The sequence below is a fragment of the Rissa tridactyla genome, chromosome 4, assembly GCF_028500815.1.
Source record: "Rissa tridactyla isolate bRisTri1 chromosome 4, bRisTri1.patW.cur.20221130, whole genome shotgun sequence".
Taxonomy (NCBI): domain Eukaryota; kingdom Metazoa; phylum Chordata; class Aves; order Charadriiformes; family Laridae; genus Rissa; species Rissa tridactyla.
Genome location: NC_071469.1, coordinates 51840703 through 51855570, shown reverse-complemented (window position 1 = coordinate 51855570; position 14868 = coordinate 51840703). Strand labels below are relative to the sequence as shown.

Here is a 14868-nt window from a genome sequence, read left to right as displayed (position 1 = left end):
CTAAGGTCGATGTGACGTGTGTCTGTCGTACCTGAAATGGAGCTCCTGCAGCATTTGCCACAGCTTGTAGCTCTGGTCAGGAAAGGGCTGGCACGTGACTTCTGCTCTTCAGGGAGCCTGAGGTTCAGGTTTTGACGATTTTCACTCTGAGGTGTGCCTAGAACAGTAAGAGATGACCCATATTAGAAATTTTACAAGTAAATAATTTTGAAGCTTTAATTTGGCAGGATTTTCAGAGATGGAAAAGAGCATCTCTGAATGTGATTTTCCAGAAAGTTGATAGCTGTTCAATTCAGACCCCAAACGACTGAAGTAAACCTGCTTGAAGAAATGGAATTCAATAAATGTTATCGGGGACAAAACACAGTTGCTTCCCTCTTTTCTTATTTCTTCTCCCTCTCCTCTTCTTGGAACTGTTGTGGCTCAAAATACATCTCTAAAAAAGGAAGCTGTCCAGAGGCAGTCATTTGATCTGGGGAACTTAAACGCGCTGCATGGTTTCAAAAAGATGTTAGCTTTTAGAAAAAGAAAAACAACAACAAAAAGGTAACATGTGAAGCATTGGGCACCTCTTAACATACATGTTTTATTACCACGTGTTCCCAGCAGCAGCCTGGCTGGCTGGTTAGTGAGCTGAATACTGGTCAAACGCTAATACAGACTGTTTGCTTCAGTGACGGTCTGGGAATCTGTTGGTGAGGTGTTTGTTTTGCTGCTTTTGCTTAAAGACTGGGGGTATGGTACTGCTTCAGACCTTGTGGTTACTGAATTATTTAGCTGAGATCAATCTGCCTCAAACCTCTAACACAGACGTTACTCTTTGAAGTTGTGTGAAGAATTTCAGGGGCTTGGATGTCTTGGCTGAGGCTTTTTCATTGCCAATGGTGTTAAGCACGGCAGCTATTTCAGGATAATTTATCACCTGTTTTTCTATGAAGCAGTGGTTCACTTTTTTATTCCCCAAGTGGACCTTGGATACTTTTCAGAAAAAGTGGTAGTTGAATATGTGAAATTCAGTGATACATGCTATTTGACACTTCATAATCCTAACTGAAAAGTACTGGTATAATAAAGAAAAACATGTAAGAGAGGAACTGCAGGAATTTGCTTTTGGAGGACACTAAATCAAGCAAGAGTTACTGTAGCTGTGGTTTAAAACAGTTTATATGCACTCTGCTGAGTGATAGAAGAAGGTTTTGCTACAGCTGCACTTAGTTTTTAATCCTGGAAGAGAGGATTCCTTCCAAATTAATGCTGAAGCTGTTTGTCCCAATTTGATATACATTTTTTTTGTCTGTACTCTGGTTGTCCATGACCCTGTCCTAGCTTTATAATACTGTGCAGGTTGGCGTATTGATGTGCCGTATGGCTATATAAAAAGACTGCCCGTTGCTGTGATATCCAGATCTGTCACATCTCAAAACCTGTGAGCTGTAAATGCGTCTTGTAGATTTGATACAGGAGTAGGAAACCTTTACTCAAAAGGCCCACAAGTTATGGAGCTGGCTTCTTTTCTGGTGTTCCCCCATCAATGGTCCGTGCATGGTATTACCGTGTGTTCGCATTGCACCGTACACACCTTCCTGCAGTTACCAGCATGCTCTTCCCGCAGTGACTGGGTTTGCTTTAGAGTGGACTTTCTGAAGAGTTCAGCATCCTGTGATGTGGTCCACTGTGTCATGTGCTAATTTGAAAAAGCAAAAGGGAGAAAAAAAATGTCACCATACATCTTATTAAGTTGATTTTTACTTTGGGAGTTGCTTTGTTCTACACTGGTGATACCACAAGACTTAACTGGTGCTTGCCTTGAGCACCGTGGTGGAAGCATCTGCATCACTGTAGCTGGGGGCAGTGTTCTCTTCTTGCCATGCAGAGTTGCTGTGCAGTGAAGTAAAAAATGCAAAGTACTTGAGATCGTAATGAGATTCTGTAATCATTTGTTAAACACATTTTGATGCTACTGTTAGTATTTAGGCATATATGAATAGCTGTGCTGGTGCTATGAAATGGATGTAGTTTCTGTCCTGAAGAGCTGTATAATGGATGATAGAGAGAAGTACAGCAAGAGATGCAGTTCATATAACTCATGTTCCTTTTGCACCCAATTTTATATAAATTGTGCTGAATAAAGGCGGTGTTAATTGTAGCATTTTCTTTTTTGAGTTTGATATTTGCAGCCTGACCAATACTTTAATGAAGGTCTCTTGTGCTTCTTATTCTCAAAAAGACAGTAACTCGCTTGATAGCTCTGTATTCCTCCTTTCCTTCTCTAGAGGTTTCTTTACTCTTTGTACACCTGTCTTTGTCCAAGTTTGCCTCCAGATCCCAAATTTTCTGAACTGGCTGTCATGTTCATTATCTCTGTCTACCTTGGGCTCTTCACTGCTTGGCTTCTCTGAGCAAGCAAGAGAAGCTTGGTGATGTGCAAAATCGGGAATTTTGCTGCTATTTAGTGGTTGTGGACTTGGCATTGCAGGTTTGGGGGTGTGTGTATGAGCTATGGCTAGTCCAGCTAGACCTTTGCCTCCAAGGGTTGTGGTCTGCCACCTGAGGACTTACTTAGATGTCTGCCTCCTGGACTTATGCCTGGGGCATTGACATTTACAACAGACTTCCGTGAAAAGAGGAGGTAGTTGCTCTTTTTTTCTGTGAAGTATATCCTTCTATTTTAATATTTTTCCTGTAATGCTTCTAAATTGGTCAAATTCACATGAGTCTTTAAGGGACAGTTAGGAGTACCTGCTTGCCAAATTTACAAGCTTGTACTGCAGAGTGTTGAGCAAATTTAATTTGGTTTGAGATGTCATGTGACTTGTTTTAAGATTGAATGTTTCAGTCATTCTGGACATCATACAAATTGGCAAAAATTCATCTCAAGCAAGTGAAATCTCACAAAAAAGAAAACTTAAAGCAGTTGAAAGCAGGCCATAGGAACTTGGAAGGCACCTAACATCGGCGCCACCAGCACTGCCTAGAGTACCCTAACCTGTACTGCTACAGAAGTATCTCTAACCTTTGTAAATTGTTTCCCTCATCTTTGCCCTCTTCTGTCTGTATCTTCTACCAGCGAAAGCCAGATCCAAATGCGGTGCCACGTTCTTCCCCTGCGCTAGTGGGATCCACTGCATCATTGGCCGCTTCCGGTGCAACGGCTTCGAGGACTGCCCCGATGGCAGCGATGAGGAAAACTGCAGTAAGTGCCAGCCTGCTTCACTTCTTTTGCTTTCAACTAATTAATACTACTTAGAAAGGAAGCGTTCGTTAGACTTCAGTTTCTGAGTCAAATATTCTCCCTGTCGTTTACAACCCAGATGATCCTTGTGCTTTTCACTTTGTAAATGACAGTCTTTTTTTTTTTTAAGGTCCAGCTCAGTCTTGTGTTGAATATAATGCCGATATGATACTTCAGGCCCCATTGTAACTTTGAAATGAGAGTTAAGCTACATGTTTGTTTTGAACAGGTTCTCTCTACTCAAATGTAACTTAGATTGGGCAAATGTTAAATGTAACTTAAAATGGTTTAATTTTCATTCGCCTCTTTCTTGTCACTGAAGATTATGACTTATTTGTTCATCAGCACATTTAGGTTTCTCTGTTTATAGATGTTCTCAAGCAACAAAAAAACAAATAAAGGGTTATTTAGTGAAAGAGGTTCTTGGAAAGAGAAGGAGGTTCTCGAAGTCAGACACGCCTGCCAATGCACTAACTTGAGCTGCTTGTTCACATCATCTGAAGTACTACTTGACTGGGGCTAAAACCCCCGCGTGTGGCTGCATAGACCCATTTGTATCTGTAAGTCTAGCAGGGATGTTTCATAGCAGAAAGGAAGAGTTATGTTCGATCCAGCAGCTCTGTTGCTATTATCGCGAGTTGGTAAAAGCATTGGTCTGTAGGCAGAAGCTTGCAGCAAATACTTGTTCATTCTCTTGTTGGAGCACTATGAATTTTTCCATTTAATGACATTTAAAGGTCAGGAGGAGGACAACAGACACCAGCTTTCAAAGATAACAAAAGGGGCCATCTTTACAGTGATGTATCACTGTCTGCTTCTTGGAGAACTTGCCTTTCTTGTTTGTCTGCTTTCCCCCACAGCATGAACACTGTCTTAAGGTGCCATCTGTTGTTGGCCTAGAGTCTGATTTGGGCCCTGGGACTGTGGCGGGGAGATTGCACCTCTGCGGAGCAAGTGAAGCTAGAGGAAGAAGATTGAAGGCTAACAAAATTACTTTGGGTTATGCTTAAAGAAGTAGGCTAGAAAAAAGGTTTGACAAAAGTGCCTTGAATATTCTTGAGGTGGTAAAATGACAAGTGGCATGTTCTCAACTGAAAACGCACCAGCTCATGGAGCTGGTTATGAATGACATTCTTTCCCATGAGCTCGTAGTGTGTAGCTCCAGTAGGACCTTACAGCTGATGATAACATGCTGCTGATCTCCCCGTTTCTCCATACCATTTAGCACACACTTGGTATTTCCTAGCATATCCAAGTGTCTAGTCACTGCTTTGTTTATGTAGAGGAACAACACTGGAGGCCCTAAAGTGACCTGGAAAATCAACGTGCTATGCAAGTGTGCAGCAGTTTCAGACCAAAGGAGATTTAGCATGTTTGTGATAAACATGCTTTTGGGGAGCTGGATGAATTGGGAGCGTTTGTTATCTATACTGCAGGTTATATGCATGGCAGATTTTAAAGTTTTATGGGTTTGTTTTTTTAAAAAACTCTTTAAAGGCAGCTCTCTAAAGAATAAAAAATAGGAAGCCAGTTAGTATTTGGGAACTGTAATCCCCTTTGTTATTGTGGCAGAGAAGCACTTTGAAGCAGACAAGTCATCTAAACAGTTATTTTAAGGTTTTCAGTTGGAAAGTTGCGTTCTGTTTCAGTCACCTCATTACCAAAAACTGGCAGGAGTTCAGAGAAGAGTGCCAAAAATGATTAAGGGACAGAGAGATTGATTTATGAGGAGATATTAAAAACTGCTAAATTATGCATATCTCAGCTAAGTGATGACTATGTTAGAAGATAAGGCTATATATGCTGTATATGAAGGGTGCAAACACTGTTCAAGGAGGGATTGTATAGTTGTGTATGCTGGGCTATAGCTAAGAGTAGAGGGATGAAATTAGAAAAGAGAAAACTAAGATGAATATCAAGGAAACCTCCTTAACAGTAAGATGCATTGAAGCTGTGATGTAATCTACGAGAAGTGCTGAAAACTGCACTGCTTGAAGCTTTAAATGAAACTAGACATAGCATCTTGCAGTATATTTACTGCTGGGTTTGGGGTGGGTGAGGAGACTGCTCTACCTAAATGAGTGTGCTTAAAGACTATTCCGGTTTTACTCTGTGTGCAACAGCGAGCCTTATATGAAAGGACTTTCTGTGCGCTACTGTAATGTGCATGTCACCCTTAAAAAGGAGCTGAAATTCAAACACACGTCAGCATTGCCATTGTATCAATTCACAATAGTGAGGAGAATGGGGAAGGTGGAAAAGAAGCAGAGGTAAATAAGCCACTGCCTGGCAGTTCTCAGCCAGGGTTGTTGGCTTATGATATGAAAATTCAGCTCCATTGAGTTTGTTGTAATAGGAAGCAACAGGCAGTATTTATGGTAGGCAGTGCTGCCCTCCATCTGTCGTGAGTGTGAGCAAATGCTGAGCACCAAACAGTGATCATGGTAGGGGCGCTCATGAAAGTGAACAGAAGGCTTATCACAACTGTGGGTGGACTAAATCTCTGCTAATTGTAATGAATCTTGCATGAATTAGAAATTTCAGCGCGCTCTGTTTAGAGAGACGAGGTTGGTTTAATTGCCAAGTTACTCCCATATATTCAGCGAATTGACCGGCTGTTGTGACCTGTTGTAGCTGATTGCTTAACGGCTATTTCACTGCCTGGGTAGGAGAATTTCTAATGAAAGATCTCACTTTCTCTTTTCGCAGCAGCAAATCCCTTGCTTTGCTCTACTGCCCGATTCCACTGTAAAAATGGTCTTTGCATTGATAAAAGCTTTGTGTGCGACAGTCAAAATAACTGTCAAGACAACAGCGATGAAGAAAGCTGTGAAAGCCCTCAAGGTAGGCACAGGATTTTTATTCTATCCTGCAATATTATACCAACTCCAATTAACACGGAACAGGCTCAGTAGAAAAGACGATTCTGTTGGCTTGCTCTGTGTTGGCTAGAGCTGTTGTTTCCTAATTCTGCAAATAATGTGTGTGAAACGTGTGTGTGCGCGCGTGCATACATTTCATTCTCAGTGCTCAGAAGACTGGTAACTTTTTCAGACTAGTAAAAATGCACTTTTGCAGGAAATGCTTATAATCTGTGATCCAGTACTCATTGAAGTTGCTGGGAATCCATTTAGTGACTTCTGTGAGAGATGGATTGGACCCAGAGGGATCAATAATAAAACTTCAGTTTGAAGTAGTTCAGTGGTCTGTGTATTTATCAGGTGAGTACATCTGTGTAGGCTTAAAGCTTTAGATCCTTATTGCTCACTTTCTGAAAAGCATGTTTCACTGCAGGACAAGTCTACAGCGAAACAATTTATTCCTACCCTTCCTTGTCTCTATTTAGAGAAAAGGATGAGGAAAATTTTGTTTAAAAACTGTTGTATATTGAGTCTTGTGAGAATATCAGAACACAACCTCTGACTTTTTTTTTCTTTTTAACTTAGAAGTCTACATCTAGTGCTCCTCAGTTTTGTTTCCTGTAACTTAATACCATAGTATTTTATAAAACATGAAGTATTTACAAATGATGTGAGGTTAATAAATTAGGTGTATTGGGCATCAGCTCCTAACTATTTTCATGTCTAAGTCACTAATGAGAGATCAGAGCAAGCAGAAAATGGGAGATGGTGGATATTTGCAGGGGAGATGCAATGTGCTTGGGCCTATAGAAAGCAGGACACATGGAGAGAGAAAGCAGGGAATGAAGGAAGAAGAAATTAGGGAAACTGAAGGAGAATGACTTTAATATCTAGCTGCACTGTGATTTAGTCCTTTGTGGAAGAGAAAATAATTCTGAGCTTAACATGGTGATTAATATTCTTGACAGCTCACAGGGGAAGAGGGAAAATACACAACAGAAATGCCAACAAACAGGGTTTATAGCAATGGTATGCGACAGTCTCTTCTGTGCCATTCCTCTGCCTAAGCTATGAGCTCTTTCCGTTGGCTCCATATGTTAGGGCTGAAGGGGTCATCCTGGTAACTGGCCTGTTTGCAGGGCTACCTCGAAGCCCGGAAACACAGCCCTTCTGAGATCAGAGCCTCAGAGCAGGGGTCTGGCCTGTCCCTACCCTCTGTCCTGGGGGGGAGGAAAGGGCTGGTGAGGGACTGGCGTGTGGGTATTGCTGCTGCAGCAATGCTGCTGCGCCCCCGCGGAGGGCTGAATTGTTTTTCACTGCGGGCCTAAGGCAGTCTAATAAGATTAATGCGGGTGGCAAGGGTTCTTGTTGGGTTTCTTCTTTTCTTTTCTTTTTTTTCCCGTTTGCTTCTGAAGCTTAAAGCAGCAGTGTTCTTTTCCAAGGTTGGGATGATTGCTTCCTCTGCAGATTAATTGGCTGGATTGCCTCCAGGTTGTTTGTTGTCATGACGATCTGCTATTGGAAGTGACTGTCAGGCTCAGGAGAAGAAAAGAGCTGTATTTCATAAAGCCGTTGCTTTTGTCTTTATCCTTGGTCCTTCTGGAAAAGTCAAATTCGTAAGAGGGTTAAGCAAAGTAATTCTGGCTTCCAAACACACCAACTACTTTGTGATTCTATGCATGAAAAAGCCCCAAACAAGGAAGAAGGAACTCCCTGTCATTAGAATGAGAGCAGCAATCGTTTGTGCGCTTTTTTGTTAAAAAAAAGGAGTCCAAATACAGGGTTGGGAATGAGGAGTTCCCAGAGTGAAATGCTGGTTATGGGGAGCGTGTGTGATTGCCTTTGCCCTTTGGCAGCCCAGAGCCTCCATGAATTGCCATTTTGCCATCTGTAAGTGGGCAGTGCTCATGTACCTGTCTTTCACAGCGAGGATTAAACCTCCCATCTGAATGTAAATGATGATTCCCTCTGGAGTTTGCAGCTATGGGTACGTCTGTCCTGGCTTCCAAACGCACCAGCTACTTTGTGTTAATTGAGAATTAGAAGCTACTGTGGACAGTCTTTCATTTCTCACAATTCTTTCTATAGGAGATCTAATTACTGTAATTACAATGAGGTTTGTGTTAACACAGTACCCAAGAATCCTACTCATTAACTAGAACTCAAGTGCTCTGTGTACTTAGTGACAGAGCAAAGCAATTCTGTAGGGTATTATAAAATCAAGATAGAGGGTTTTCTTCCCACTAGCTATGTTATCATGTCACATGTGGTAGCTTTAGTTCAGTGTAATTGAGTGTAGTCTGACATACGAGATTGCACTTGTGTGCTATTTTTGTATCTAAAAATGTGTTGATTTAGAAATCACTAAGCTTCTGAGCCACTCTGTGATAGTGTCATTATCACCATTTAACAGATGGGGAAGAGGGGGCATAGATCAGCTAAACGAAATGCTCCCAGAGTGACATCCTAGCTGGCAGGACTAGAGCTTCATCCGTGCTTGTCTGCTTCAGGGGGTTGTCGTGAGACTTAATCAATGTTTGCAAACTGTTTTGAGATACTATAATAACATGTGGAATAGAAGTGTGAATTATTAATTGGTACTTTGCTCTACTTCTGCTCTTGGGTATACTGACAAGCTTTTTAAATTAACACCTCTTCCTACTCCTCCTTGAACTTCAAAGGCCTCCTTTATCCTGCTGTCATTACTGGAACGCTCCAGTAGCATATCAGGTTGATTTGTGTCAAATACTCCTCCATGCATAAAGATCCTTTCAATCAGGAAGGGCCACTCTGAAGGCTAGGAAAACAGGAATGTGACCCCCTACTGAAAAACATACTGACCCAGGTTTGATGTGGAACTCTTCAAAATGTGCCATCCTTGATGAGTAGTAGTTTGTTAGCATGCTGCAATTTGAGATGAGACAAGTCTGAAGCCGTGGGTTTATAAAGATTAATTTTGGTCATAAATAGGGGCGGATTCATTTGAGGAGAGGAAGACAGAGGCCCCAGGATTTAGTTGTGAAAATGGGAGGAAGGTCAAATTTTTCAGAACAAGTTCTTGCCCTGCTTTCTCCTTAGCACTTGTCACTGAGTGTTGCACATCGTACAAAGGATTGTATGTCGTGGGGAAAGTGTCAGTTTAAAAACTTAAACTATGACAATCTAGCAGCAAATCAAATAATTCTTCTTTAATTCCCAACAGTAATTATTTGTAGCCTTTGTAGCTGCCATGGTAAATTTTAATCTCACCCCAGCTATACTGTGGTCATCTCTGGTTTCCGGCATTGAAGTAGTATGGCCAGACTTCCTTTAGTCTGAAATGTGCTGTATTCATCAAAGTATGTGCCTGAATTTGGGATTGGATGGAGGATGTAATTGCTTCAATAATCCACACGAGTGGCGTTTATGAATTGCTCTTTCTAGGAATTGGAAATTTCTGCTCCTGTTCCTTAATGAATCTTAATCCAGGGAAGTTCCTCTCCCCCATACACTTTTTTCTCTTATTTTTACTTTAAGATCTCTCCCTGTGCCTGGAATTAGCTGACAGTGGTAATCGTTCACAGCAGCTACTCTGGGTGTACTCGTGCCCACCTCTCACTGAGGGGATTTCCTGCTCTGCAACAGGCATCCGCTCAATTGGAAGGGAATTCCTCCTTCTTAATATTTTTCAACAACCATGCGAACTTGTTCAGCTCTAGGACTTTAATTTATTCTCTTAATTGCTTTTAGTCTAAATGTGTCTTCACAGCGCTTCTTCCTTTAGTTTATCCTCCATTTTGTACTTTGAGTCTAGAAAGCTTTAACACCGATAAAAGCATACTAGGTATTTTAATTCTAACTCCTTTTCCTTTCATGGCCCTTCTTTTCTTTCCTCCTGAGTTTGCTAAATACCTTTATTAGCTTTAACCCCGTTGCCTAGGAAAGGGGGTTTTATTGCTGCGAGTCTATATTCACTCTGACTGGTGCCGTAGAGAGGCCCTTGGCTTCAGTAATGTTCCTACACTTCTAGATCTGCGGTGTTAGTAAACAGTGCCATTGTGGGCAAGTTATAAACCAAATGTTTTGCAAGTGTCCTGAAGTTGATTCCTGCCCTGTGTTTCTACAGTGTATTTGGTAATGTTCACTGTTGCACATGTGGATACCTCCTTTTTTTTTATTTTTGCATATTTTTTCATTGAATTTGTGTTTGGATTTTGCTAACAGATTTAGAAGCACACACAGTTGTCAGAAGTCTCTGTTTTTTCCTCTATTGCATGTATAAATTCTATAAAAATTTGGCAGCATACTAAAAAAGAAAAATCTGGCCCTGTGTCAAACAAAGGGAAAACAGTTTAAAAGGCTGACTTATTAAAATTAATTTTTAAGTGATAATATAAATTCCGTAATGATAATTTCTGTGGATTTAGGTATAGGTGAGATAAAGCTGGAAGGGGACTGGCTGTAATGGTAAACGCTATGGCCCATTGCTGGTATTTGCATGATTGACTTGCAATGCAAAGTGGGTTTTAGAACTGACAGCCAAGTGGAACAGACATACTCTAAATTTCAGTGAAATACCACAAAACCTAATTTATGAAATACAAATAGCTCCCAGAACATCCCACTTCGTATGGAGCTTGTACTTCGCGTTGCACATGGCAAATTGAAATTCTGAAATTCCCAAATGCTGTGGTATCACTTGGACATCCCAAAACTCTGTAGTCTGATCCTAGCTGAATACATTTCCTTTTATTGAGTCTCTGTGACTCATTATTGACTCAGTCTTTAAACTGAAGCTCAACTTGCAATTATTGTGCATCACCTTAGCCCAGATTCAGCCTGCAGCAGGAATTTAATATTCAGAAGTAGACTGAATAGAAGTAGAAATTTAAGGAAGGATACAAATAAAATGTCACTGAGTGTTTTATTAAATGAAGGCTTTGCCTGAGCATATTTAGCTCTCTAATATCCTCGTTCTATAACACTTGCTAGATGGAAATGTTTTTGTCAGCTGTGAATTCCTTCTTTTCTCTGTTCCTCCATTCCCTGATTAAGTCCAGGCTTCTTCTTCTTTGCCTTTTTCTCTCCTCATAAGATTATTTATTTGAGAGGGTTCTTGTCGAGAAAAACAATCGATCCATCTTCATGGAGACTTAAAAGGTAAGGTGAGCTACAGTAGGCAGATACACATATTAGTGGGCACTGATATTTCAGATGACCGGTAAGTTCATCTGTGCACTTACTTCAACCCCATGTGGACTCCACCGTCCCTGCTGCCTCCCAGGCCAGTCTGTTATTTGTAAAATTGATTATTGATCGCTTCATTTGATCAGCAGATAATAACACAGATGTTATTGTAGATGGTCACAGACTCATTCAGAAGCGTGGGACTGAGAGAGGAATTCTTACTTCACTATGAGTGGAGGCTTTGCAGTTAAAGTAGTGTAAAATAGATGTGGGGATCTCAGGGAGAGGTCCAGGCAGCTGGTACAGATGGGTTTGAGTTGCTACATCTCGCAGCTCCCTCAGCTTGTGAAGATGCCAGGGTTTTGTTGCAGAACAGGCATATGTACCTGAGGAATAGTTTTGTGGATCAGCATGCTGCTCCTGCAGGCACTTTGGCCTAGCATTTTGGCAAAATAATAATAAACATGCTGCCAAAATGTTAAGTTACCACTGTTTGGTGAGCAGCTATTCTAATAAGAGCAACTGTAATGTTACAATAGACAAGCAATGACTTCAGGTCTTCAAATGGACAACAAACTTGCTTAAAAGGGTATCTGTAGATCTGGGAGGTGTCCAGCCTCTTCACCTGATCTTCTGTTGAGCCCACCTTTTGTAGCTTGAAGCTCAAAGCAGTTATCAGCAGATAACGACTTGGCTAGTGTAAAAATCAATTTTATGACCTAGGTCAAATCTTAGACAAGGTGTTGTATCACTGGGGGCTCACCATGTTTGTCAGCAGCTCTAGCAGGGGAAAAAAGGAAGAAAAAGAGGATCTGGCAACTATCCTTGAAGACAGTAAGGACAGGGAACTGACTTTGTGTCTCCAGCTGATATTATGCCTGTTCTGTAGACAGGTGTACTTTAGAATGCTGATGGTAGCCTTCTCTCAAGCTTACTCCCATGATGGAAGTGTTGTTCTTATGGAAGTGCCTTATTAGACTCTTGCTGTAATCCCCAATGGCTTTTTGGTGGTTTCGGGTTTTTTTTTTGGTTGCTGGGGAAGAAATTGCGGTTCTCAAGCTGGTTACAAAAACAGTAGGGGCAGGAGGTAGTAACTATATATCAGCTACTTTCCTTTCAGCCAGTGGCTGATGAGGAGAGCTGGGAATTGAGACTGTAAATGGCATGTTTTTTTCTCACCTGTGCAGGAATGAAATATGAGCTCTTAACAATTGTGTCCAGATACTTTTACCTTCGCTTTGTGGCATTTATGCCTAATTAACAGTTCCAGGAAAAGGTGATGACATGAATATCCACTTTCTTTGCCAGTGCTTCAAAAATGCAAAAACAAGTGATAAAATGTCACGCTAGAGGAAGACAAGTTTAAAATAAAGGACATTCTTTTTCCCTGTTGTTTTTGAGGCTAATTAAATTCTTTCTTGAGCTTTCGTTAGTAAAAATCAATTCCTTTAAAATACATTTCCCACAAGTTTTTAACAGCATATAGGTGTTTGAAATGTACCATATGTATTGGCATGTTATGCCATGTCCTGGCCGCTGAATTGCATTAACTTTTCATAGATGTCAGTGTCATTTGATTGTGCAGAAGGCTTCTGTTGCTGGACCGTAGGTGCCAACCCGTAGTCTTTTTGCTGTCAATGGAGGGATTTAAAATAAAAAGCACAGGCGTTAATCTTTGACTTGCTGTACAACAAAATCAATCCCAGGTAAGGTGACCAAGTGCTTTTTCTACAGTTATTGTAGAAAAGGATTATAGCGTTTGTATTTAAAATGAAACTTTAAATTTTGTTAGTACAATTTCAGTACTGGGGCAACCTGTTTTTTGTTGGATAGTGGTAGTTGTCATAGCAAATACGTGTCAGGGAGGAGCCCCAGCACAGGTTTCCTGGGTTAAGTACTGAAGAGAAGCTCTCACTAGCAGAGTGGCAGTTAGCTTGTCTGTCTCTTCTGTTTCTAGTCCTAACGCTCATTCACCAGACCAGCCTGTCCCAACCTGTAATTCTGCTTCCAGGTCCAGCTGGGGGCTGGTCTGCATGGCTCTTCCTGACCTGGCCGGTCAGCCCTGCAGTTTCAGTCAAATGACAAACCTTCTTCTTTAGCCTGATTATTAACATTAATCTTAGCTAAGTGATAATGCTTCAGCCTAAATCTATCTTTGACACCTGCCTGCAGTAACCACGGCAGCAAAAAGTCTGAGGTTAATTTATGCTTCAGTGCCTTCACGAGTCTTGGTCTGGCATTCTTGTGCCTGTAACCACTAGTTAGAAATTATTTCCCACCGTGAACTATTGAGGAAGCTTGCTATATTCAGCAGTTTTCACAGTGACTTGGGCAGAGAGCACAAGAGTTTTCTTTATTTGCTCTTTAGGAGTTGGGCTGTTCTTTTTGTGCAGCACTGGAATTGAATAGAAGACCAGTTTTGCTGCTCAGACCTGTGTTGAGTGGGAGAAACAGGTCCCAGCATCCTGTGTGTCAGACATTGGGGTAGGGTTTGGTTTTTTTGGTTTGTTTTTTTCCCCCTGCAGCTGCCAGCAGCAAAGTTGCAAGAAGTGGCTTATAAAATGTCAGGCTACAACTCTGTCCCCAGATGAAACTAGTTTTGCACATGGTTAAAATGTGTATCTTTTCACAACTTCAGTTATATCTGGGAATAATTTGTGACATGTGAGCTCTGTCAAAGCTTGTATATGTATTCTTACTCAAATGTAAAGCCACAAGCAAAGCCAATGTGACCAGGTGTAAAAGTGCCTCTGTTCAGATGTTGTAGCAGTTTAATACACAATCAATTATGTAATTGACCTAAAGCAGCATTTTTTCAGTGTAGACAGTCCCCTGGAGCAGGGTTACCATGGTCTGTTGAAAAGTTTGACTGACGTCTGCTCAACAAGAATAAATGCAGGTCAGCCAGATGTCTCTGTAGCTAGAAGTTGTGCTGGTGCTGTGCGCTTGGCTCGCAGGAAGGAGAGCAGCTAGAAATGCAGAATTGCCCTCAGAAATGTAGGTGACCCTATGTGTGCAGGACCTTGATGGGTCTGGGCAGTTTGTGTCTCTTATTTTGAGAAATCTTTGCTTAGAGTAAGTCCCTTTTTTCTATAAGTGGTTTTACTGTGCTGGCATAACTACAATTTTAATCTGCCTTACAGAAAATATTATTTTATATCATCTTATAGGAGAAATAAGGGTATGGAAAACTGAATTTGGGGGGGACACCTCACAACTGAGGCGGTATTAACATCAAAGTGTGTGTACCAGACATCACTATGTCTCATGCCCACTCCTTCCAAATGTTGGCCCTGGCCAGGTCAGTGGGAGTGTTAACTTTCTGCAGCTGAAGCAAATGGCATTTGTTTCCTTCTTGCAGGTTACACTTAAGTTGCTGTGTCAGTGGGCTGTATTCACTGTGCAGCATAAATCGCTTCAGGGTGATTTTTAAATCCCGAGCAGGTTGCCAGCCAGCGTTCCAAAGAAAGGTGTTTCGTACTGCCTGATCTAAAACTAGCAAATGAAACTTGGTAAGCAAATGGATTACCACAAAAAAGAAAGTTTCTTGCCAGGCTTTAGATTAAGCTGAGATTTATCCTCAGCCAGGCATTTCAGTACCTGTAAATC

The 14868-nt window shown here is 41.3% G+C and overlaps 1 protein-coding gene across 8 annotated transcripts in view; it reads left to right on the top strand.

Annotated features, from left to right (window-relative positions):
* LDLRAD3 (low density lipoprotein receptor class A domain containing 3) overlaps positions 1-14868 on the top strand; it is a 111749-nt gene that overhangs the window by 50362 nt on the left and 46519 nt on the right. For 6 of the 8 annotated variants that reach the window (XM_054200122.1, XM_054200126.1, XM_054200127.1 and 3 more), the window contains exons 3-4: positions 3068-3193; positions 5942-6076. In XM_054200122.1, the coding sequence (XP_054056097.1) occupies positions 3068-3193; positions 5942-6076 (261 nt within the window). The remainder of the gene's footprint in view (positions 1-3067; positions 3194-5941; positions 6077-14868) is intronic. The other 2 variants (XM_054200124.1, XM_054200123.1) reach the window with 1 other exon arrangement.